The sequence below is a fragment of the Antechinus flavipes genome, chromosome 1 (genome assembly GCF_016432865.1).
Source record: "Antechinus flavipes isolate AdamAnt ecotype Samford, QLD, Australia chromosome 1, AdamAnt_v2, whole genome shotgun sequence".
NCBI classification, from domain to species: domain Eukaryota; kingdom Metazoa; phylum Chordata; class Mammalia; order Dasyuromorphia; family Dasyuridae; genus Antechinus; species Antechinus flavipes.
The window spans coordinates 534,731,736-534,759,488 of NC_067398.1; the positions used below are offsets into that span (position 1 = coordinate 534,731,736).

At 36.1% G+C, this 27,753-nt stretch overlaps 1 protein-coding gene across 3 annotated transcripts in view; it reads left to right on the forward strand.

Moving 5' to 3' along the window:
* Nucleotides 1–5,742, forward strand: part of NFATC1 (nuclear factor of activated T cells 1) — a 201,418-nt gene extending 195,676 nt beyond the window's left edge. For all 3 annotated transcript variants that reach the window (XM_051970558.1, XM_051970556.1, XM_051970557.1), the window contains exon 10: nucleotides 3,762–5,742. In XM_051970558.1, coding sequence (XP_051826518.1) covers nucleotides 3,762–3,764 — 3 coding nt within the window. In that variant the 3' untranslated portion in view covers nucleotides 3,765–5,742. The remainder of the gene's footprint in view (nucleotides 1–3,761) is intronic.
* Nucleotides 5,743–27,753: the final 22,011 nt, after the last annotated feature.

Below are 27,753 nucleotides of genomic sequence, written 5' to 3' on the forward strand. Positions count from 1 at the left end.
AGTAGATAGTAGGCATTGTGGGAAACTGTAGGTGTCATCTACAAAAGCAACCATATCAAAAAAGAGAAAACCACCTCTTCCCACCACCACCTACGATCCTCCTCCAAAGATACAATAAAATTAAAAAGAACATCCAGTGACAATTATATGCATAAGAGTCCAAATGGTCCTCTAACTAACAGAAAAGGAATCCATACTGGCTTCCAGAGCAAAAATTCAGGATTATGGGAACCATCGATTTTTCTTTCAGTTTAGTAGTGATCTCATTCCTCAGTTGTCTGTTTCTGTCTTTATTCCTTCTGTGAAAGATATTTGTGATCATACTTTCCTTCTGAGGATGTTAGAAGGCTTATCATTCTATCATCAAACCAATCAGTCAACATGCACTTATTAAAGTTTATGATTCTGGAGAAGATCAGAGGTTTGATGAGGCTAGGCACATCAAATGAATTTGCAACTCAGTTTGTAGTGACTGATGTCAGCTCCAGATGTGTGCCCTCTCATGAAGTAAATTTAAAATAATAGTAAAGAGAATTAAGGGCAAACATGTCTTTTTTTGCATGTGGTCCTGTTGCTCAAACAAGTTAGTCATGTCCAGGCTGACATTTTGAATCCAGAGTGGCTAAAAAGTTCTGGGCAGAAGTGGCTTTTGACCTTGTTCTATCATATCAAAAGACTTTTGGGAACCGTATGCTATCCTTCTTAGGAGCACCTTGCATTCCCTGGATTCTCAGTGGGAATACTACTGGACAGAGATGGAAGGTGAGAAAATGGGTTTAGTTACTAGTCACAGAGGATCCCACACTGTGGCATGTCACAGTCTCTAGTTCAGGGAGGACCTAGTGACATGCTGAATGATTTTTCCCCACTCACACCCACTTAAGGGTATTCCCTCCTAGGTTCAGGTGCATCAGTGGGCAGCAAGGGGAAGCCCACTTCTGATGGTTCTTCCCCTTTCATCTTTTCAAGCAGGTGTTATTCCCCCCACCTTCTGCAGTTTGTATAGTATTGCTTAGTTATTTAACAAGACTAAAATTTTGGTACCTGATTTGCCAACTGCTTTCCTTCCATCTCCCATGTCTTTCATCTCTGTCATGCTTCTCTCTTCCTTTCAACCTTATTTGTTTTTTCCCGCATCTTCAGATAATATTTAGATCCTGAAGTCATTCCAAACAAGTGAAAATTTATTCTGTTGTTAAAGAGTTTTCATTGAAAGTCATGTTATGGATTAATGACATTTACTAGGGATTCTTTCCATTTTCATAGATGAAGGCTGTAGTTCTAACTGTAGTTCTGATTCTTCTTTTCTCACTAACTTTGTTCTCCATCATCAAAGACCTAACTTTTCTGCTGATAAAGAAGAGGTCTTTGCCAAATGTGGCAAATACATTGGTATTGGTACACAAAAATCCTTTTACATTATATTCCACCCCACCTCTCTGTCCCAAACAAATAAAACTTTTGTTCACTGAGAAAATACTCTAACACTCCAGGAATTTGGGAGTTGAACCTCAGAAATGGTGTACTTTTGCAATACAAATTACTCATCAAATATAAATAGGACACATTTGTATCGGCAAGGCAGAGGAAACAAAATGAAGTATCATTTCAAAAATGATGTAAAATTGTCTTTTTACTGTTTGCTACATTTCTGAATTATGTATTAAAAGAGGAATTTAGTGAATATAATCAAAGGTGGGTAGTCAAGAGAATGATTAATGGAAGGGATCGTTTTCAATTAAATACACACATATGTGCTGCTCAAAAGGGGGGAGAGAAGATTGTTTTGGTTTTTGTTTTCACATGGTTGCATTAAAATTGAACACTAACATGAGAGTTCTTTGACCTTATCTGAGTATGGTAAGTGGCCCATTGTGAAGATTACTGACTTGAACCCTTTCTAATGGATTATACACAGAAGTTATCCTCATGTCAGTCTTGGGAAATTTGTAGTTTCGTTAACCTATTTCTATCTACATGTTTTTGTCAATCAGGTCTCCAAGATATCCCTAGGATAGTTCTGATGGTGAGAAAGAATGAACAATCAATGAATTAATTCAAAGTGGAGCTTTGGCAGCTGGAAATTAGGACTCACAAGTTCTTGAGCTATTCATTAATTTGTGTTTCAGGTCCCTAGTCCATGAAAATGGGATCTAACCTTCTTATTAAAGTGGATTAATACTCAAATACATTCTCAAAAACAACAATTTGCTCAGAGTAAGCTCATAGGGCAGGCAAGAAGCTGAGAAGATTGGCTTCTTTGATTCTTAACACCTTGTAAATGAATCAATGGAGGTCTAGGTCTAGTAGGAATTCAGAATTACAAAATGGTGCCAGTTAATTACCACAGACTCATTTGATATAATTTCTGACTCTCCTGTGCACATATTATTGTTATTCTTTTACAAGTGGCAGGGAGTTAAAAGGGATGGGGAGGGAATATTAGGGGTGGTGGTGATGAAGTATTCAGCAGCTAATTGCTCCAGGAAGTTGACTTTAGACAGCCCAGGGCCTCTGCAGAAAACACATGAGATTTATCTGTGTGGCCGTGCACTCCAGCCCATGGGCAAAGGGAAATTTGGGCAGTTCCATGACGTACACATGGACTCCCCACCTCCAAATAATGTTAGGAAAATGAGAAGCAATGACAGTGGTACTGATGGCATTTTCCCTATCTTAGAGCAAATCGCCTGGCCGTGGTGGTAACTGGAGGTGGGGTGGAAATAAGAGGGGATGTTGTGCAGTTCACTGGAGCTGGCCTTTGCCAGGTTCAGTCATTTCCTGTCCATCTGCCAAAAATCACAAGCTGATAAACGGACATCATTTGAGTGTGGGAAACTGCAGCTTGACTATCTACAGGGAAATAAGAGAATGAAAGAAGAGGTGGGAGTAAAGAAATTCGCTTAGTGTCAGTGTGACCATCACATTGCCTGATGCTAAGAGATGTTTTCTCTCTTTTCAAATGCTGACAAGATGGCCATTTTCCTCCTTTTAACCTCAGTATTTAGGAACAAAGAAAGGGGCACAACGCACCTGGCTTACGTGACACGGCATGTAAAGACGGCGAGAAAATACTTGTTTATTAATACAATTAATGGGCTGACAGACATAGCAAAGAAATTGTTCATTTGAAACACACACACACACGCCACCACCATGCTTTATGGAATCTCTATATTGCACAGTGGAAAATTAACATGTGTATTCCTGTCCTAGAGAAATAATATTTCATATTCTAAGCATCAAGCTTAGCACTCAGCCCTCTACTTTGTACATGCTATTACAATGTCAAAAGGGTCAATTAATAATTAAGTTATGGGCTATTCAATTTCATAAACATTACACACTTACTATAGATTGGGCATTCTGCTAGATGCTGGGGATAGAAAAACAAAAATCAAAAACATCCTGAACCTCATCAAAAAACTTACATTCTACAAGGTAAAGAGGAATCGATGGGAGAGGGCTTGGGAAATCTAGATAAGCTTAAGGACTCTGGTTCTAGGGTAAGTTTCTATTTCTAACTTTAATCTGCTAAGCTGAATCCCCAGTAAGTTGAATGTTTTGCATGTCCTGGCTAAACAGGGTAAATGGGCTTTTTAAAAATAAGAAACATGTTGTTTTCATTAACTCTGTGATATACATTTCAGACACTGAGCATATATTGAAACTATGGGAGATGTGTTCCTTTGACATTTCAATCTATATTGGTTTCTAACCATTTCATCTTAATAATTCTCCTCCCCTTTTTTCTCTTGTAGTAAATGAAATAATAAGGAACGACCTCTCCAGCACCAACGTCCATGCATAGCTTGCTTTGCAATATTGGAACTAGTTCAGAACCCTCATGGTTTCTCTACAGCTGGCAGGTCAGCTTCTGCAAGAGACTGCCTGAATGAACTGAAAACATTACTGGTACCACTTGGATCTTCCAACTTGACTGAATGCTGGGAGCTGAAGATTTCTATCATGTATTATATATTATATATATTATTAAAAAGTAGCTCTTTGACTTCATCAGCAGAAGATATTCTGGAGAAAAACAAAGTCATCTCAAGAAAAAAGGGGGAGGATGTATGTGGACAAAAAAAACTTATGTGGTGGCACTTTTTACTGGAGGAAATGGGGAAACAACAGAATGATAGATTGGACCCAGACTTCATCTTTTTGGCATGGCTAAAATTTGAAACTGGAAGTGCCTTATTTTACCAGATTATAGCATCAGAGCATCTTAGTAGGCTTTGAATTTGCTACCATATGAGTATTTGTAGGAGTAAAAACTATCAAAGATTTCATTCTTATGCTTAATCTTTTTCTAAATCAAAAGAATACTGCCCATGACGGGTGGGGGTGGGAGGAGCCTATAAAGTTTCCTGAATGTGCTTCAATTTTTCCTCTGCTTTAATTGATGATTTCTTGCCTTATTCAGTGCATTTCAGAATCCTTCCAGTTTGTCATCTCAGCTCTTCTTCTATCATAGCCTCTTTTTCCCTGTGCTAGCAAACCATAGGATTGTTAATTGTAGCATGCTAAGATTTTTTTTATTTTTCTCTAGCTTTAAACATAGCACAAGTCAGTTAAATAGCACAAAATAGATTGATGGACAAAACATTGATATCTGTCTATTACATGATAGATCTTGCATTTGCATGTACATACATCTAAAGGACATATATTTATGCATAACAAATAATAGAGTTGGTGATTGTCAGCCTTCAGCCCAGCAAGGGCATCAAGTTTAGCAATAATCAGTATCCATTTTAAGAAATGCATTTCAGACTCCAAATCTGACTTTTCAATTATGTCTGTTGGGGGCTATCACCCCATAAATAGATATGCATTTTTCTAGCCTCATGCAGTTAAACAAGCACTTTAGAAAGCCAGGAAAGATGCATACTGAGAACATGTTCTTTACCAAATGGCAAAAGATGAAAATAAGTGTACATACCATTAAAAAAGAGTGTAAAATATTTGTTCAATTATAAGATTATTATTCCACAGAAGCCTTATAACTCTCTGCTTCATGAAAGAAAGATATTACCAAAAACAATGTTTTAATATGTAGCGCTGTATAGGATGTTTTCAAATGAATTCATGTTAATGGAGCACCTAATAGGTTAGCTTAGCCTTTATTACTGTATTTTGTACAATGAACTGCTTATTCTACATTATTACTAGCAGTGACCTATTATTTCATATAACCAAAAAATTAAAAAAAAAAAAAAAGCATGGCTTAATTAACAATGTTTAACCTTAATATTGTGCCTTAGGAATCAATGCCCCCTTAAGGAACATGCCTGTATTACATCCTCAGGTGGAGGTTGTAAGTTACTACTTAAATGCAGTGTCATGAAATGGAAGAACTTTTCTTGCATAAAGAATCACCTTTTCATATATTCTTCTGTATAATTATGTCTTACTTTTATTGAAAAAAAAAACAGTAAACCCAAAAGCCATATTTGTAACATTTGCACATAACTGTGAAGAGCTGAGAATAGAATATGGCTGTGTGTACATATTGGGCAGTTACTGCTCCTGTTAGCAAACTATATTATTCCCTACCTGTTTATTCCCAATTATTTACCTAGTACTTAGCATCATAAAAGTTGCATGAAATATGTTTTGTAGACTGCCATCTTAAAGTAAAAACTTGGATAGTTGTATAAGCTATCTTTGTAGTTAGAAATTAGATTCAATAAAGCAATCTATTATATAATTATAATTTTTATTTTTTGCTGGAAATTTGTCTAAGAGTGGTTCATTTTCTCTTGAAAAATTGTATTTCTTCCTTCTTGCATCCAGGAAGAAAGCTATTTTTTATAGTAAGTATTGTCTATAGTTTACATATGCATATTTCAGAAGTCCTTTCAAAAACCCCATAGTTTTTTTTGGCAACCTACTGCAATCTGCTATATGATCATTTTAATATGGAATTGAATGGCCTTTGCCAGAAGATTCACTGTTTTTCTCTTCTTTCTATACTGAGAAGAAATCTCTGCCAAGCAAAGAAATGTATGTATGATATAGTTCTCAGATGTGATCCACTTGGGGCTTCAGAAATATCGGTAAAGGAATAGTAGAGCTTTCACATGCCAAGTATTTTTGCTTTCAGGAGTGTGCTGGGTGAGGCTTTGACCACACACATGCACACATGCAATCCAGAAATCCTTTCACAATATCACTCTAAGGCTTAAAAATATCACATCTTTGTCAGATACTTCTCTGCTTCTTGAAGCCAGGCTCACACCCCATCCCTCTTGCTTCCTCCAATTTTAAGCTTTGGGTGGGCAGATATAATATGGTTATTCCCAAGTGAAATATGAAATGTGGACTCCTTACCAGTAATTATTATTTTTAATTATTGGCCAACTAAATAATTTCATGTCTTCACTCTCACTTTTTAGGGAAAATGAAGAATCCCAGGAAGCCAATCACAAGGGAACTTCAGTCTAAGGGATTCTAAACTGTAATTTGTAGGAAGTCTTCCCACCAGTGTGGATCATAAGCCTTCTACATCTGATCCTGGGCTTTTCTTGGCTATATCTTTATACAAATTCTCCACAGAGGATACACCCAAAATACTGGAGGTCGTCTTATGATTCTTCTAGTACCTCAAGGGCATTCACATAATACTCTTCATACAAGTCTTAAATAATGTCTTTGACACCTTTTCTTGATCCCAAGTTATTTGGTGACATACAGTGACCTACTTATGTCTACTATTTGTTTTTTCCATTGTCCTTTGGGCTACCTCCAATTTTGATTCCTCTGAGAAAGTAGATGGCATTCGGAGATTCACAGGCAGCACCAGGACAATATTGCTATTAGAGGAGAGATTCTGCAGCAATAAGTGGTTTGGGATCATTTTTGGTCATAGGGATTCAATGAAATCACAAATATTCATGGAGCCATCCCTATATTTGGTGCTATGCAAAGCAAAACTAGCAATTCTTTAGAAGATCTGATTTTCAGTGTGCTAAGGAAAGGAATCATCAACAGAGAAGACACAGAGGAGAATATACCATGAAGAAGGCAGGATATAATACCAGATTTTCATGAGCTCTACTCTCATTAACCAATTTATTGGGCATCTAGTATTGCTAGGCATTATATATATATGCTTTCAGAGGGAATCATCCCAAACTCCAGTGCCTACTGAAGCATAACAGAATTTAGAATGTTAGAAGCCAAAGTGGCCCAAAAGGGCTAAAATTCTATGGGACATAACAAAGGCAAGTTCAGGAAGCCCCCTCAATTCCTTCCAAGACAAGCTCATTATCAGTTCATATTTGAGAACAGACAAACAGCACTGAAATGGGTTTAACACATGGGGGAAGTGTAACTTCTTTCCCTATCAATAACAGAGTCCACTCAAACTATGTTTGAAAATGGGTTTAATGGGAGGGGAGGAAGGGTTCACTTGTTTGATTTAAATCTTTTCTTTCAGAAAGGTTACTACTAACATTATACATTCCTGTAATTATTTTTAAATTTAGAGAATAAATTTTAGATTCTACACTTTTGATGCAATCTTTGATTATTAGAACTGAAAGAAACCTGAGAAACCATGGGTGCAAGTTGTTTATTTTACAGCTAAGGAAACAGATCCAGAGAGGCAAAATAAGTGATTTGCCTAAGGTTATGAAACCATTGCCAGTGGCTGAGCTAGAGACTAGAAACTAATTCTCGATTACTCCTAGACCAGGCAACTTTCCAAGATATCATTACAACTCTTGATAGTTCCATGTGGTTTTGCCTTAATCTATTTTCTTAGTTTCATGTACTCTTTTGGGTTAGTTTTTTCATAAGTCACAGGATCACAGATCCAGCATTAGAAGGAATCTCAGAGGATATCTGATCGAATCCCCTTTCCCCCATTTTTCATATGGGAAAACTAAGACCCAGGAAGGTTAATTGACTTACCCATATAGTTTTGGAGGTGGAATTTAAACACATATTCTGGCTCCAAAGCATTTACCTTGTAATCCTCTGTAGCATATAATGTTCCAAGGAAATCACTTCTAGCAACAAAAGTCTGCCCAAAAGTGGGGGGAAATGAGTGATTTAAATTTGAGATGTTTGTCTGCAATAGTGCATTCCACTAAATGATCCATTGGGAAATCTCAAAAGATACAGGCTCTTCAAATTTGTTTTAAAAAAAAAATCTGACAAATTAGGAAATAGCATGCCACATCACAAAACCATAAGTGCTAACCTGGTTTTCTTCCATTTTGCTCTCATTTGGCATCACAGATGAGACTCTGATTCTAAGTCTACCTGAGTTGGGCACAAATTAGTCTGAAAAGTGATGGCTTGATAAATGCCAAACTTGGTCTAGTCATCAGGAGCAGCCCAAGTCTGAAGCTGTAACCATGAGAATCTAGGCATGTCCCCTGTTTGAGATCTGAAAATTAAAGTGCTTTGACTCTCAAGCCGACTTGGAAGATTTCCTGTCACTTAAATAGATCCCTTTCTTGTCCTTTTCAAACACAACTGTTGGTCTCTCTAAGGTACATCTGTTCTCTGAGATACTTGAAGCAAATTGTAGCTTTCATTTCAGCCACTTTGGCTTTCCTTTTTCAGTAGTATATCCTAAAAACTATTCGGTAAGGAGAGTATTTCTCCTCTTGTCTAATTAAAAGACCAAAAAGGAGTAATCCTGCATTACATTGAGACAGGATAAAGTGAAAATAAGAGGTGGAAGGAGGTTATTGCCTAGAAGAAGGAAGCAGCAAGTTAAGATACAGTATGTTACAATAACTGTTGGGTGGGATCCTTGATGTATCTGAGACAACTCTGGTTGGTAGGGCAGCTAAATGGCATAGTGAAAAGAGTGCTGATCCTGGAGTCAGAAGAACTTAAGTTCAAATGCAACCTCAGACACTAGCTGTGTGACCCTGGGCACACTTCAGTTTTCTTATCTATAAAATGAGCTAGAGAAGGAATGGCAAACCATTCCAGCATCTTTGCCAAGAAAACCCCAAATGGGTCATGAAGATTTGTACACAACTGAACAAACAACAAACAAGTGGATTGTTATTTGAATCCCAATGAAACTATAAGAAATACCTTTTCTTCAAAGTTCATGTCAAAAAAAAATCAATGAATTTTAGCATGACTCAATAGTCACTCATAATTGGAATCAAAAGAAATCCCTAATGTGCTATGGACACTCTCCCTCCCTCCTTCTGGTTTTTATTCTCTGTAAATAAACCCTAACCCCCTCTTCCTCTCTCTCTCTCTTCTCCTCTCTCCTCTCTCTCTTTCATTGTCCCAGATTCCCTCAAGTCACTTGGAAGGTGCCAATGGAACTCCCAAATGACAGCCTGTTAGATTACTTTTCATGTGACAATTAAATTACTGGAAAACACTTTACCAGAAAAAAATCAAATTTCTCATTGACTTCAAACAAGACACCAGGTTTACCTATGTGTGAAATTACATTATGGCCTTTCACACAGGATAAATTCTTCACTTCTGGTGAAGATCAACAGCCTGGCCTTTCCTCCATTGTCTTTCTTCCCCTCACCTCACAAAAAACTAAAACTCTTTTTTATACATTAGAGTCTTAGGGTTGTCTTTGTACTTTTGAGGAAACTATGCAATTTGTTCAAGGTAAGAAAGTTATATAGTTAATGGCAGAGTGGAGATTAGAATACTGATTGCCAGACTCATGGTCATGGGATTTTTCACCCTACTATCTGACTGTGGCTGAACTGGGTAAGTCATTAGTAATTTTGCCTTGTTTTCCCCACTTTCTGTGACTTCATCCATTTTCAGATCTGAACTTTTCAAGGCTCTTTCTAAAAAAGGCTGACTCGGGCTTTGCTTTTGTAGATGGCTAAGTGTTCCCTTATGCAGCACTGAATCAAATCTAGAGCTAAAGAGGCTGTCTGATCCAATACCATTTTACAGAAAAGGAACTGGACTCCCAGTGAAATTAGGTACTTTGCCCAAAATCACATAGGGAGGGACTTGAAGATGGGTCCTATCAGCTACCCAAATCAGCTACAATCTCCGGTTAATAGATTTATTTATTAAGGCACTCTGGGTTCTAAAAACAATTCATGTTTTGGAGTTAAGTGAGCAGATTTCACATCTGGAAATGGAACAAGATACTTTATTTCTTGGCTCCTGGCATTTTTTATATCTCCCATGTTGAAATACTCTGCCCTCTCTGCTCTGACCACTGACCTCCCTGGCTTTCCTTATGTCCCAACTAAAATTCCATCTTTTGTAAGAAGCCTTCCCTAACACCTCTTAATTTTAGTACCTTCTTTCCATTAATTATTTCCAATTGATCCTCTATGTCGCTTGCTTAGTATATATTTGTTTACGTGGTGTTTCCCCCATTAGACTGAAAGTTCCTTGAGGGCACTGTCTTATGTCTCTTTTTGTGAACCCAGTGCACTGTGCTTGGCACACAGTAGACACATAATAAATATTTACAGATTGATGGATTGGAGGAGGATTCAAGATTTAAATCTTGCTTATGGCAATTGCAGAGCCATTTCTTGTCTCATAGGTAAATTACAGATCCTGATTTTGACTCTTCTTTTTTGCCTCCATTTTTGACTTTTTAGTTTTTCCAAGTAGTTCTATCTTCATTACAGAATTACTGTTATTACCAAACCTGCTAGGTATATTTTTAATGCTTTGGATAACTTCATTTATCTTGATAGCATACTGTCTAGGAATACACACAGATGATGAAGTTGATATTCATATTACCAGAGCTAACTCAATGTTTGGGAGGCTCTGAAGGAAAGGGTGGAAGAAGAAGAGAAAGATAAAAGTTGGTAGACCAGCTACCAAACTAAAGGTTTACAGAGCCGTTGTGCTGACCTCATTGTTGTATGCTTGTGAAACTTGGACAATGCTTCCTCACTATGTCAGGAAACTGAATTTGAATTTTCTTAGGAAGATTCTCAAGATCATTTGGTAGGATAAGGTACAGACACTAACGTTCTTTCTTGAGATAAATTGTCAAGCATTTAAACTTTACTGGAAAGAGTCCAACTCTGATGAGCTGGCCAGGTTGTTTGAATGCCAAAAGTATGTTTGACTGAAAACCTAATTTATAGAGAGCTCACACAAGGCAAGCACTCACATGGATGGCAGAAGAAGTGATACAAGTATTCTGTCAAAGTTTCTCTGAAGAATTTTGGAACTGATTGTGTGACATAGGGGACACTAGCACAGGACTGCCCAGTAAGGCATGCCTGCATCCAAGAAGGCACTGTGCTCTATGAACAAAGGGGGATTGAAATAATTCACAGGAAATGTGAGATGTGCAAATTTAGAGACATCTCCACTTCAAATGTTCATATGTACTATTTGTGTCCAACCTGTGATAGAGCCTTTTGAGCTCATACTACCTGATTAGTCACGATTAGAAACACCGTATCTCAATCACAGTGATGTCACTTTGGTCTACTTTGAACCTGATAGACAGGAACTAGCCAAGTATATGAGATGGACAAAATTAAGGGATTCTGATATGCTAAATTTTCACCACATATTCTGCAGTTGTTGAGCTTACAATTCAATGTGTCTAATCAGAATAAATCTACCCAATCATTCCTAACCACCACTCTTTCCCTTCAAAAATAAAAATCTAAAGCTGATCAGCCAGAGTTCACTCCACTAACTCACAAGAGTGTCTTTCCTAAGGATTTTCTGATTATGGCAAGTACAGGGCCCATTTCTTCTCTTACAAATGAATTCAATGTCTGACTTTGTCTATTATACAAAGAATTGACATGCCTCTTCAATATCCTTTTTTTCTGCCCCATTTCTGCTTTTCCCTTGGACAAGTCATTGTCCTCTTTTTTCTTCCTCTCTTTTCTTCCTCATTAAGTTCTATGGGTCACAAGGAATGGAGCATTGGTTCCTATTTAAAGGAGAAAAAGAAAAGGGGCGGACTCCAAAACCTAAGTTGAACCACCAGGAAATTGAATGAAAAATTAAAAGATTCCCACAGAAGAGAAAGGTCTAGATGCTAAAGCATCAATGATCAAGTAGGGCCTGTTTTCATCATTCAAGGGGGGTAGAAGGAAACAGAGGTTTACTCAAACATAAAACTAATCCAGAGATTTTGATAAAATTCAAGATTCATTTCTGTTAAAAATTAGATTACCCAAAAAACTAGATTACCCAAACTAAGAGCTAACACTGGATATAATGGAGATAGGATAGAGGCATTTTCAGTAAATTCAGAGGTATACTCCCACTTTTGCTTATGCTATAAATTGGTTCAACCATTTTTTTTTGGTTCAGACATTTTTGAAAGTAATTTAGAACTATACATAAAAATTCAGAAAAATACTGCTTGATCTAGTAAAAGCACTACTAGACCTATCTCCCCAAAGAGATCAAAGAAAGAAGAAAAATACCTGCATGTACAAAAATACTTATAGCAGCTCTTTTTTTTTTTTAAGGAAACAAAGTAGAAATTAAAGGGTGCTCTATTGGGGAATGGCTAGACAAATTATGGTATATAAATGTAATGGGATATTATATTGTAAGATGATTTCAGAGAAACCTGGGAATAGTTATATGAATTAATAAAGAGAGAACTGAGGAGAAATAGTATACAATAATAACTCCTTAAAGGAAAAAAAAAGACATTGAAAGATTTAAGAACTCAAGTCAATGCAATGACCAATCACAATTCCAGTAAACCAATGATGAAGCATGCTACCTATTTCCTGAAAGAGAAGATTCACAATGCAGAATGAAACATACATTTTCGGATATGGCCAATGAGGAAATATTTTTTCCTTTGACTTTGAATCATATATAATCTCTCTTTTAATTTTACTTTGTAAAAGGAAATGTTCAGGGCAAGGATATTAAATTCAGAATTCTTTTAAGAGAAATCACATGTCCATTTCCTATTCTTTTCCCTCTTTATAGATATGAGAGATAGCATGGTGTGAGAGCACTAAGATCTAGGTCCAAGCCTTATTTCTGATACATATTGATTGACTCTGGCCAACTCACAACATCAAAACATCTCAAGCAACTTAAGAATCTAAGAACAGATCCTTTTTTTTTTTTTTTTTTTTGAGGTAATTGGTGTTAAGTGACTTCCCAGGTTCTTACAGCTAGTATGTATCTGAGACCATATTTGAACTCAGGTTCTCCTGTCTTAGGACTGATGCTTTATCCACTGCACCCCAGACCAAGTCTTGAACTATATTAGTAGAAGGAATTTCCTTAGTAGAAGTTCCATATAATAAATGAAATCACAGATCTTGTTGTATTTCTGTGTGTGTGTGTGTGTGTGTGTGTGTGTCTGTCTGTCTGTCTCTGTCTCTGTCTCTGTCTCTCTCTGTTTCTCTCTCCCTTACACACACACAGATACATATACATATATATTATGTAACATATATATGTTTTTGTGTTGATGTATGCATATACACACATACATTCTTTCAGGTACCTAAAAAATGCTTTGAGGATTTGAAGGTGAGTCTATTCAGTCATTTTGGTATCAGAAACCTAAATAAAACCTCTGCAACTGGGATACTAGGAATCTTATAAATCATTGAAACAAAATGGCTATTGTTTGGGAAATGGACAGTTTTTAGAGGCCCTTGTAAATTTCGTTTTTATTTTAAAAGATTTTTTAACTTAACAGTCACAAGGCATATATATTTTGTTTCTTAAAAGTCTCAATGGCAGCCCATACATAGACTCATTCCAGACTTATCTCTCTCTCTTTTTTTAATATAGTACACTCCAGAATACTTTACAATCATCAAATCCTAAGCTGTATGTTTGAACTCTCTTAAAGGTTGAGTAGACAGTCATCTAAATGGTGGAATATTAGTAGTATGTAGTTAGTTGTCACAAAATATACCTTTTCTACTTACCAGCAGATTCATAAGATTCTACTCTGAAAATTTTGATACCTGTCAAAACATAACTGCCCTTAGAAGGGTTAACCCATAAACTTATAGCAGTCATTTACATATCAGTGTGAATAAATTCATCCTTTCTTGAAATTAGATATTAATAAAGAGAAAAAAAGTACATTTTTTTTCTGAAGAGAAAAGTGGATATGTAATTGGGAAGGAGAAAGCAACAAAAACAAATTTTAAAATTTTGATTAGAATTGACCCTTATATGCCCTTTAACTGAGACCAGTACAATTGATTGATCAATCCAAGTTTTTGTTTTCATTGATTTGGTGTGAGTATGGCTGACAGCATTTACTGTCTGCCCTGACAAGCTAACTAAGGGATTAGCTAATCCTAGAATTGGGAGCAACACTAGAGTTCTAGGTGATGTTCCAAACAAGGTGTTTGAAGTGACAAAATTCTTGGCTCAAGTTTTCCACTTGATAGGATATAGTCTTTGATGTCAGAGGATAGCTGATACACTGCATTCATTCCTTTCCTGGAATCTCCTTGTCTCTTGGGCATGAAATCTGAAACTACATTGGGTCATACTTTGTATGGGTCTGAAAGTGTAGCTTTCTGTTTCCCATGGTGGCATCAAGGGAAACATATTACAAGTTGAGCATAAAAGGAGTTTTTTTGTGTTGGTTTCTGAGAGACCCAGAAAAGAATTGTGTGAGTGTGTGTGTAATCTCAGTTTGCAAACTGGCTTCAGTGTTACTTACCACATTGCCAAAGACTTTCTGCCCTTCACCAACAAGAAATAACATTCACACTACATGTAATTATGGAATTCTAGAGCTGGAAACCCCTAGAAATAATTTAATTCTATCTCATTTTATAGATGAAAATACTGAGAATTCAAAAGGTAAATTCACTTATTCAAGATCACACAAGGACAAAAACTGGAAATATATCCACATCCACACATATAAACAAATAATTTCCAACTCTTTCAAACCTCAACATGAAATATCCCCACTTATTCAGTTTAGTTCATTAGTGACTGGCCTTCTTTCTATTCCTCACATGATGCTACATCTTCTGTCTTTGTGTTTAGACTAGAATGCACTCCCACTATCTTCTCATCTCCACCTAATAGAATCCTTATCTTTTTTCCAAACACAACTTAACCATCACTATACACACACACACACACACACATACACACACACACGGAATATATATATATATATGTAATATACATGCATATGTATGTTGCATAAACACACACTTTGATTTGCATTCTGATATATAACCTATCAGGGGATAGGGAAAATAGCATGTTTCATCATGAGTCCTCAATCTATGGTTGGTTCCACTGTATTGATAATAGTTCCCAAGTCTTTCAAAGACTAAGACTCAAAGTTGAAAACTGGAGACCACTAATGAGCCTAAAACCATGACACTGCAGAAAAGACTTCTACATATATTTAACCTAGTCTTGCAAATTGGTTCCCAAAAATCCCTCAACCCACAGCAACTTTAGCAAACTTACTTTTTTTTACCAAGTCTTCCCACACTTCCTTATATCATCATGATGCTATTCAAGAAAATGGAAAACCTATAGAAGTATCTTGTCCACACCATGAAATATAGTTTGTAATATTACTTACCAATACTTACTAAGTATCTAATTTGCTGGTGTTAGATTTCTTTTCATGTGCCTATTTTATTTTGGACCCTGGACACATTGCTATTGTTCAATCTTCATGTTCAAAAACCTATAACATCATGAGTGACACCTCAACGTGCATATGAATTGGATTTAAGTGAGGTGGAATTACAAAAAGTCATCAGTCTTACTGTCTCTTCCAGAGTCATTAATGTTTGGTGGCAAGACAAAAGTCAAAATGACTGGCAATGGCCTGGAATGCAGTGGAGGATCTTGGCATCTTGTATGTCTGATTGAGCTCTAGGTGCTCCACAGTACCTGTTTCAACTGCCTTCATGATCATTGGTACAAATTGTTCTTAACCATCCATTCTTCCAGGGGAAGTCTTCAAGTGCTTTGAGTTAATATGCCATTAACTCATCAATGGGTTCGAGGCTCCTCAGTTACCCTCAACCTGGCTTAGTCTATCCACCAAGATGGTTTTACAATGATATGGCTACTGCCCACACAACAGCTTCTTAGTGTCACAAGTGGGCTTTGGGTAAAAAGTAGACATCAAAGGAAGATTAGCAGCCCAGAAAAGGACTTGACAAACCTTCACACTAGAGATACTAGTTCTCTCTAAACACCTTACATCGTACATACTCTGGACATGGAGGTCACCATCAATTGAAATGGTAAGAATAATTACATAAACATAGTTATAGATGAAAGGAATAGGAAACTCAGATCAACTTGCCTTATGTTTGGATGGATCTGGGATTTCACTGATGTGGGTATATCTTTCTCTGATACAGATCAAAACTCTTCCCAATACTCTTGGAATCGTCTTTAGAGTTGTAGATATGAGCGCAACACTCAATGCATTCTCTTTTTCTCCAATCCATTAATTTCTCCATTCCATTAAAGAACTTGCCCATCTCCTTTTTTGCATTTATATGCTATTTCTTGCATACAGAACAAATTTGCACTCAAATCTATTTAAACCTACTGTGCACTTTTCCATTGCCCTTTTCTGAATCACCTGTAGTTTTTTTTTTTTTTTTTCCCTTGGAGATGATGAGTCATTGCCATTAATGTAAGAAGCCAAGTCTTTCCATCACAGGAAAAGCTGTATATAATGCCATGTGTTCTCTTCTGACTTTTCAATTTTAAGCTCAGCTTATTATCCATCTCTACAACACTCATATAAGATACAAGTTAACAGCAAATAACTCCACTGGACTGTCTACTGTATATAACAATCTAGATAATACTCATTATTCATCAACTTGGTTTTTCTTAGCTGTATTACTGCAACACTTGTTATGGTTTAGTTTTTTTTTTTTTTTAATGACCTATCAGTATTTAAAGTATGGCATAAAACAGTGACAATAGCTTTATCAAAGGTGTTTGCTACCACAATAGAGGATATACTGTACAAGAACCAAATGAAAGGATTGGATACCTATAAAAACTGAGATTGTCCAGATATTTTTTTATTTGTACAAGTTATAATATTAATTGCACTAAGTCTTGATTTATAAGATTTCCTCAGTGAAATTCATGCCCCGTTAAGAGATGTGGATAACCCACACAGGAGGAAAAAAAATAACCATTCATACATGTTTACTCAAAGAAATTCATTATTTTGGTTTTTAAAAAAATTCAAACTAACAAAGCATAGTATTTATCAAAATACAAAAAGACTCATGCTACCATCTTTCTCAGCTTTCTCCTCTTATTTCATCACAGTTGTTATGTTGAAGATTTTCACTGGTAGATTCTTGAAGCAACTTGTTATTGGCCACAACTACTTCCTGCAGTCTCTTCACCATGTCTCTACTCTCTGAACATCCCTCTTGGTTCCCTCTTTTACCTGATCTTGCCAACAAGTAGACTACTACACTATGGACATTACCTACAGTCTCTTTGCCATGACCCTGCTTAGATCCCCTCTATCTCTCTACTTTCCTGCACTTCTTTATGTGACTTCCCTCATTATAATGTAAGCTCCCTGAGGGTCCTGTCTCCTTTTGTTTTATTTGTATCCTCAGTACTTAGTACAGTGCCTGCCACCTAATAAGCACATAGAAAAATTCTTTCCCTCCCTTCCCTTCCTTGCCTTCCCCTTTTCCCTCCCTCTCCCCACCTCTCTTTGTTTCCCTCTCTCTCCCTCCTTCCTTCTCTGTCTCTCTCTCTCTCTGTCTCTGTTCCCCTCCCTCTTTCTTTCTCTTCCACCCTCCCCCATATATGCATATAGATTCATGCACTTTCAGATACTTGGAAATGCTTCATAGTTCTTAGGAAAGCATAAAGCAATTTAAAAAATGACAGGGCTAAATAGTTTACTTATAGGAAGTATAAGCAGAGACAATTTTACAGCTACTTATATAGAATGCACACTGTCTATGTTTCTGCCACAATCAAGTAACTTTTATTTATGTTCAAAGTTCAAGCTATTCCTTTTCTTAGAACAGAAGAGAAAAATTCCCAAAGAGTACATTTGTATTCTCTAGATTATAAGCAAAAATGAAAGGCTCTTTAAAACAAAAACAAACAAACAAAAAAAGGAAACTTACTTACATTGGGAATGGGTTAAATAGGAAATACTACCTATATTATATGTATAAATGTTATATTCCTTATTTGGTATAATGTGTGTGTGTGTGTGTGTGTGTGTGTGTGTGTGTGTGTGTAGTATTGCCTGTTTGGTATATGGTATGTGAATGTGTGTGTGTGTGTGTGTGTGTGTATGTATGTATGTATGTATATACCAATATCTATAAGGCAACAAGATGGGAAGGACTAGTATAAATAGGCAAGGTATAAAGAGGTAAGAAAAGGTTAGGGGAAGAAGACAAGGGAGGGATCCATGAGCAGGGGAGATTGCACAAACACAATAACAAGGATCAGGAATAGAATCTAATAGGATAAAAGATTCAATTAAGAGAGAAATCTACATTATGTCAGCCATATTAACATTGTTTTAGATATATGTTTCCATATGGACAAATGCATGTATATATATAAATATATGTATGTCTGAGTATATGTAGCTGTGTATCCATGCAGATCTATGTGTGTATTTATATAGATATATGCATGTGTGCATATGTGAATATGTGTGTATATGGGTATGTGTGAGTGTATATATAAATATATCTGTGTTGAACTATAACCTATTTGGGAAAGGGGGATCTGAAAGGGGAAAAAAAGAATTTAAAAAGTACATAGCAGAAAACAAAAGAAGGAAGCAAAAAAAAAAAAAAGAGAGAGATGGGACACCCATGGATATAATTTCTTCTATTATTATATATACTTTCTTGAAATTGAAACTTATTGTTATATATTTTGAATCCTCCCTGATGATCTGCTGGGCATATGACAATGTTCTATTCTGTTTTGTTTTGTTTTTAATTTCCTTTATCTCTTTATTCTATTCAGTTTTTTCCTTATTTTGTATTTAGTTCAATATATTAAAAAAAGAAAAAAAAAAGAAAAGAAAAGGAATAATTCAATGGGGAGAGTGATGGGGGGAAAAAAGCACCAAAAATCAGAAGAAAAGGGAAATCTTGACTTTGGTTAGTAAGTCAATAGGTAGAACAACATGCCATAGTCCTAGAAGAAAGGGAGGAAAGGCCACTATATAAGTAATAAGCAAAAGATTCTTCCTGGAGAGAATACTGGCTCCTGTGAAGAAGCCAATACTTTTCTTCACAGAAGTAGATACTTAAGATACTTACTTATCCAGTAAGGATCAGAGGAAAAAAGAAACAGGAAGTGGTTGCTGCCATCTCTCTACTGAGTAGTATTGAAGTAACTGGTAATAATTTTGTAATATGACAGAAATTTTGATTTGGGTCTTGATTAGACCCAAAGACTACAATTCACTTTGAGTGGTTCATGCAGGTACAAATGATGCTTCCAAAAGGATATTGAATATACCACTAAGACTAAGGAGATTTGAGTAAAAAACCAAAGATCTTAGGGGCACAAATAGTATTTCCATCATTGCCACTAATTGAGGACAGGGGCTTCAGAAAAAAAAAAAAAAGAGTTTCTAGAATGTGAAAAGCTGGTTAAGAAGGCGATACCTGAGAAGAGGATTTTAATTTCTTAGTCACAACTTAAATTATAGAAATAATGAGTTCCTGACTAGGGATTGAATGTAGCTAACAGGAATTGTTAATAAATGGCTTGGTTTGCCTAAATAGTAATTTCATCTTTCAAAAGATGAAGGAGATAATGAAGAGAAACTGTATCATTGATATGTTGCTTAACAATGAGGAAAAATTGGTTACTGATATAGAAATGAAAGGAAATGGATATTCTATCTTAGAATTTGTGACAGAGAAGGTTCATTTGCATAGTCTAATGTGATTTTTGGAGAATAGATTCCAAAGTCTTCAAAGAAATTGCAGGTGAAATCCTATGGCCTTAAATTTTCCTAAAGAACTAAGACCAGGATTCAGGCCAATTCCAAAAGACTTGTGATGGAGAGAACCATCTGCATCCAGAAAAAAGGACTGTGGGGACTGAATATAGATCACAACATAATATTTTCAACTTTTTTGTTGTGGTTTGCTCATTTTTTATTTTCTATCTCATTTTTCCCTTTTTGATCTGATTTTTTTTGTGTGTGCAGCATGATAATTGTGGAAATATGTATAGAAGAAATGCACATAAAATGTTTGTGTCGGCCCTTTTCATAGTGGCAAGGAACTGGAAATTGAGTGGATACCCATCAGTTGAAGAATGGCTGAATAAGTTATGGTATATGAATGTTATGGAATATTATTGTTCTATAAGAAATGATCAGCAGGATGATTTTAGAGAGGCTTTGAGAGACTTTCATGAAGTGAAACTAAGTGAAATCAGCAGAACCAGGAGATCATTGTAAATGGCAACAAGATTACATGAGGGACATTGGCTCTTTTTAATTTATTTTATTTTTTTATTTCTTTGCTGAGGCAATTGGGGTTAAATGACTTGCCTAAGGCCACACAGGTAGGAAGTGTTAAGTGTCTGAAGTCAAATTTGAACTCAGGTCCTCCTTTCTTCAGGAGTGATGCTCTATGCACTGTGCCACCTAGCTGCCCTTGATGTGGCACTTTTTAAAAATGAGATGATTCAGACCAGTTCCAATGATCTTGTGATGAAGAGAGCCATCTACAATCAGAGAGGATTGTGGAACTGAGTATAGCATTTTCATTTTTTTTTTTTTTGCATTTTGTTTTCTTTCTCATAATAAACTCAGACACAAGTGAAACAAATAAACAGAATACTGAGAACATCATAGGAATAGAGACCAAAAATCTGTGAGTTCATTAATATAGAGAACTTTTCAAGTGAGGAAAATCCTTCCAGTTTGTAATTTGTCTTGGATAGTATCCTAAAAATTAGGCAGGCACATGACATGCCTAAAGTAACATAGCCAGTATTTGACAAAGGAAAGATTTAAACCCAACTCTTCTTGGCTTTAAACAGCTATTCATATTAGTATAGTAGAAGCATTATAGGATCAAAGATTTAAAGTTTGAAGCAATCATACAGGCTATTGTTGTTTATTTTCTGCCCTAAATTATCATAGAGATCCATTCAAAGAACCTTTCTTTTGGCATTGAAAATATTATGAAGAATATCATACAATCACTGTTTTAAAACTGGAAAGCCATATAGTACATCTGTCTCATTTACAGATAAGAGAGGTTAAGTAATTTGCCTCCGGGTCACACAGAGGAAGAATTTGAAACTAGGTCTACTGACTCCAATAGTATATGAAGATTGTCCATTAGTTATCTTTCACACTCTTCCCAGCCTACCTAGTCATCAATCATTAATGATATTTCTTCCACCACTTCCATAATTCTTGTTTGGTTGTTTGCTGCAGTCTATTCTTGGCTGCAATATCAAGACCCATAGGCTGCATGCCTGAAAGATATAAAGAGAAAATATTTTACTAAGGACAAAAAATAGAGTTTTGTAAAGGTCTGAGTATTTATTGGCCAACTTGAATTTCAGAAAAGATACATAGAGAAAAAGGCAGCAAGCATGAGTTCCAATTTTCCCTCTTCCTCTCCCCCTTCCCCCTTCCCAAGACAGCAAGCAATCCAATATAAGTTAAACAAAGTAATAGAAAATAAAAACAATAGTATGATGTAGACATCTGAGTTTGGCAGTACTAAAATTCAGAATGAGCCGAGACTAGCAAGGACAACACTCCTAAGTGTAGCCCAGATCATATTAAAATATGATTGGGGAATATTTTCAAAATGATTAAAAACACAATAAAATGTAGGTAATATTAATATGTAATTTTAAAGTTAATATGAAGGGATCCTTATATCTAATTTAGTGGTCCCATTTCTATCAGAGTTTGACACCACTATGCTCTCCATTATCCATTACATGATGATCAATTTTAATCCTTGAAAGACTGATGTTCCATGATTAGTAGCCATGTAGTATCACTGAAAGAATATGGTTATTTAAAAGCAGGAAAAAAAATTGAATACTTTCTAAAAATTACACAGAGCTTTCAATGATTCCGAAATTTTCCCTGGAACAAAGAAGGATTGGTTCTTCTTTATTCTAGGGAAAAAGCTCAAAATCACTGAAAACTCTGTGCAATTTTTCAAAAGTATTCAAGCTCTAGGACCAGGAGATCATTATATACTTCAACAACAATACTATATGATGATCAATTCTGATGGACCTGGCCATCTTCAACAATGAGATGAACCAAAGCAGCTCTAATAGAGCAATAATGAATTGAATCAGCTACCCCCAGTGAAAGAACTCTGGAAGATGACTATGAACCATTACATAGAATTCCCAATCCCTATATTTTTGTCCCCCTGCATTTTTGATTTTCTTCACAGGCTAATTGTACACTATTTCAAACTCCGATTCTTTTTGTACAGCAAAATAACTGTTAGGACATGTATGCTTATATAGTATTTAATTTATACTTTAACATACCTAACATGTATTGGTCAACCTACCATGGGGGTGGGGGAGGGAATGGGGGAAAGGAGGGGAAAAATTGGAACAAAAGGTTTGGCAATTGTCAATGCTGTAAAATTAGGCATGCATATAACTTGTAAATAAAAAGCTATTTAAAAAAAAAAAAGTATTCAAGCTCTTTCCTTTCCCTGTTTAATTCTGAGATCAACTCATGTTCAGGATCTGTCCAAGGTGTATGTATTGATGTATTAACTTTGCTGCATTACTTAATTGATACAATGGACATTCTTCATCTACTTGGTTTTTTTTTTTTTTTTTTAATGTGATTAGTTAGAAGGGGACTGTGGGATTAATGGATGAAAGAGAGATGGCAGTTACTCAACTCATACCTGGTTGGGGTTTTTTCTACAAATAAAAATGGAACTTGGATTAGAAAGGAAAGAGAAAATAGTTAATAAGGAGTTAAAATTGAGGAAAACGAGAGAAATTGTGGGAAAACATCTACCTGTTCTTTTTAAGTCCAATTCACCTGGTCTAGTTGTTTTTCATTTTATGGATTTGAAAGAATGGACAAATGTGATTCCTAAGCCATTGTCATTGAGCTTAAGAAAAATGAGAATGGATTTTGCAAACTATGAGTCAGGGAGCATGACTTTGATTATTGCCTGAATGTATTTTATTTTAATAATATTTTATTTTTCCAAATACATGCAAAGATAGTTTTCAACATTCACTTTTATAAAACCTTGTGTTCCAATTTTCCCTCCTCCCTTCCCCTTCCCCCTTCCCAAGACAGCAAGCAATCCAATATAAGTTAAATATGTGTAATTCTTCTAAGCATATTTCCATATTTGTCATGATGCGCAAAAAGTAAAATCAAATTTAAAAAAAAGGAAAAAAGAAAGGAAAAAAAACAAGCAAGCAAATTACAAAAAGGTGAAAATATTATGTTTTGATCCATATTCAAGCTTCATAATTTTCCCTCTGGATACTTTTTTTTTTAACATTAAAAATAAAATACTGGGCAGCTAGGTGGTACAGTGGATAGAGCACCAGCCCTCAAGTCAGGAAGATTTGAATTCAAATCTGGCCTCAGATACTTAACATTTCCCAGCTGTGTGACCATGGGCAAGTCACTTAACCCCAATTTCCTCAGCAAAAAATAAATAAATAAAATATTAATAAATAAACCAATATTAAGTAGAATATCTTTTTAGTGAACATCAAGAAAAAAAAATAATGATTTCCCACTTTCAAATTCTTCAGACAGAGGCCAGATGGATGAGGTGCAAAGGTGAAAGTTTTTTCAGGTATAGATTATACTAGATGGGTGAATCCTTTCCAACTCAGAGACACTGTGATTCTGTGAAATTCCAGTCATTCAATATTTTGTCAATATTTACATGCTGTAAGCTGGCTGATTATAACAGTCAAATAAAAATTTACCTGTCTAGCCACCAGAGCAGTCCCTGATCACCTGGGAAAGCCTTGAGGCCTTATACAATTTTAGTCGGAAAGGGAAATGTCAAACAGAGGCTGAAAAACAGTTTTAGCTGCCAAGACTCCTTTTTACCTGGAGGAATAACAAAGAAATTCTGGTAAAGAGCCAGGATTTTTCACAGTTTTTGCAAAAGCATCAAAAACAACTAAAATGTATCAGTTTTCATGTGCTGTGGGAATCTTCCCCTTACCCCCAACCCCTTCAGCTCTAGTGTCATTGTCGTCATTCTGACAGGAAATCTGTGCTGATTACTTTATTGTGTTGTCCTTGCTGTTTTGTCCTGCTGCATAGATAGGCGTCCTCTTCGGGATCAGGGCTTCAGAAATCTCCAAACAATTAGTCAAGCTTCCAGCCTGCTGCCTTTCAAACACAACAGTCAAAGGAAACTGAGATATTAATCTCATCCCAAATGATAGGGAACAAGAGACTGGTCTGGAATGCAGGGTCAGGACTGCCTATGTGATTAAGAATATGCTGGCCTTTCCATCTAGCAAAGGGCAGGACTTATCGCTGAGACTTCTAATATCTGTGCTCTTCTAGACAGCAAGAACTTTTAACTTGGATGTCCCAAGTATGGAACTGGGAAATGACTTATTTCAGATGGGTTGAAGTTTGCCTTTGCACTGTCTATGAAAAAAAGAATCTATTGAACAAATTCATACTATATGACTCCTTCTTGGAAAGACAGACCAGCCACACTTAGAGGATATTTTTACTCCCTTGGCTCCTACGTTCCACTTGGGAAAGCTGGGATAGAGTGTGCATGGTACTTCCAGTATACTGAGACAAACTACTCATATTCAAGCAATACATTTCATAATATTATAGAATGAGGTTTTGCTCATTTTTAAAATGAGCAACTTTTAATCCTATAGAGGTATGAGTTTTTTGAAAAGGATTCTTCCCTGAAAGTCTTAGCTTACATTGATTTTCCCCCACTTCCATTATTTCTCCATCTTTCCCTTGCTATCTCCTTTTCTTGCCCTCTCCCTCATTATTAGAGTTATATCCTCAGCTCTCAACACACATGTATCCAGTTAAATTCATCTTCTTCTTCCATAATCACCTTTGTTTTTTCTTTAGGCCCCTTCCCCACTCTGCTTTCTTTGTTCCTTTTCAGTTACTAGTCTTTCAATGCAAATAACTCAGGGTGAAACTCACTGAATTTTCCCCACTGACTCAAATGGCAAAGGAAGGGGTGAAGGCAAATGTCCCGGTACTCATATGCAGGGGACATATTTAACCTACTTGGAAGAACAAATTGTTTATAAAGATTTTTCGCACATTGTTCACATTCAAATGGAGCCTGCTAATCAAAAATGACTCATATCTACTCTTCATTATAAGCAGTCATAGTATGACCTGTACTGAGAAATACTTAGCAGGTTTCAGTAACTTCATGCTCATTAAAAGAAAATAATTTTTAACCCAAGCTTTTAACTAAGTTAGATTCACTTTCTCTCCCTTTAGTGAGTTGATGAATGATTTTGTTGTACATCAAAATCCACCTGTATCATTGTTGCAGGATGCCAGCACCAACTTAGCTTCATCTACCTTCAAGTCAAGGGCCGAGCCAAGTCCAGTGATTTCCTAGTCCCTCAACTTGACCCTGCTTTTTCACTTCCATGCTTTTGCTCATATCCTAGCTAGGAAGACCTTGATTCTTCAGCATTCTACTTAAGGGATCCCCTTATTCAGTAAGATCTTTACCTCCCCCACCTTCCTACTCCTACTAAGCTTATACAACCCTTTCTTGGTTTTTATCTCTTTCATACTTTTCCCTCAGTCCTGTGGTTCTTTGTTTCTTTTTTCAATTGATAGCAGAAATTATTGTAAGGAAAGCTATTTTTTGTTCTTCCACTCAGAAGTGATTTTTCTGTCTCTATGTATCTCTCTGTGTCTCTCTCTTTCTCTGTCATTCTTTGTCTCTCTCTGTGTCTCTCTTTGTCGCTAAGTGTGTCTGTCTCTCTTTTTCTGTGTCTGTCTGTGTTTCCTTTGTCTTCGTTTCTGTTTATGTCTCTCTTTGTCACTGTGTCTGTGAATGTTTCTCTGCAACTCTGTCTCTGTCTCTGTCTTCTCTCTGTGTGTGTCTCTATCTCTATCTCTATCTCTGTCTGTCTCTCTGTTCCTCTCTCTGGGTCTCTCTCTCTCTCTCTCTCTTTTTCTCTCTCTCTCTTGTCAGTCCTTCCTTGGACTCCTAGAAAGGCCATATTTCTTACTCACTCATACTCTATAGTCCTTCTTATAAATTACAAGCTCCTTTAGAGCAGGAACTATGTTTATTCCTCTTTCTATCCTTTTCCAGGGCCAAAGCACAGGGTAGTGCATTATACAGCAGGCACTTGGCATATATATATGCCAACTGTTGAGGAAATTGAGGTTAAATGCCTTGCCCAGGGTCACACAGCTAGAAAGTTAAAGTGTCTGAGATCATATTTGAACTCAGGTTCTCCTGATACTTAGCATATAATTTGTAGACACAAAACTAGTATATGTTTTGTCGACACAGATTTTAATTCTGGGTCCTTTGAATTGAACAGATAAACTTCAGTTTTATAAGTACTTATCATTAGACTTATTACATAAAGAATACAACGTTTATCAAGACATGATTCTAACTCTTATAGAACTTTTACACTAGGATATGTAATGTGATATGTGATTAGTTGAGAAACGTGTACAAAAAAATACTAACTTGGACAAAATAAGATCCAAAGTACTATATTGGGTCTGAGGTATGCAGAAAACAGTTTTTAGAGTTCTCAGAATTCTAACATTCATCAGGTGGTCACTTAACCTTTTAGAGTATCAATTTTCTCATCTACAAAATTAATAGCAATCAAGCAGTTTTGTTTTGAACTTAAAAATGAAACTCATAGACTGGCAATATTTGGTGGGGGTGACGAGAGGTGAGGACAGATTGATATAATTCTAATTTGGCAGCTTTCTCAGAAACTGAAAAGATGATCAGCTTTGAATCCTTTCTTCTACTCCCCACCAAGGCAAGAATTATAGTTTTACTTGAACAGAAGTAGTCAGTGTTTCAGAGATAATTGTTAATTATTCCTTTGAGTGTTATTTAGCCAATCTATGTGGATATATATGCATGTCTCTATGTGTATGTATATATATTCATATATATATATACATTTATACACTCATACACACATATACATAAATGTGTGTGTGACACACATACATATGTGTGTGTGTATGTGTGTGTGAGTACACACACACATTTTATAGACTGAAAGAGCTGGAAGGGGAGGTATTGCTCACAGCATCATTGGGATTCAGATAACTCAGAGTTGTTTTAAGAGTGAACTCTAATTGATGAGACCAGCTCAAAGATGATTTTGCCCAAAGTTGCATGTGATTTCCATGTTCCATGCTCTTTGCATTTTAAACAGTTCCACTCCACTAACCACACTTAATTATTATTTTCAATAATTGGAGACTTCAACCCTCATCCCCAAAATATCTCCAAATGCCAATTCTATTATCAGCCCTAGAAACTTGGGCTACCTATAATCCAGTAAAATAAATGAGATTGTATAAATAAAACAAATAAGAAAAAGAAAATGGAAAAGTAAGAACTTGGGTGACTCCAGAACACTTAGGTAGAGGCAAGTTCCTGATGCATCTTGGGATTGTCTCTAAGATGAGGGAAAAGTCTGGAGGTTTAATTCCATTCCATTCCAGGTTCCCCTGTAGACACACCTGGCTAACCCTGATGGGCCCCCCGAGGAAAGAGCTGCTCCCTACAGTAGCGGAGGGGAGCC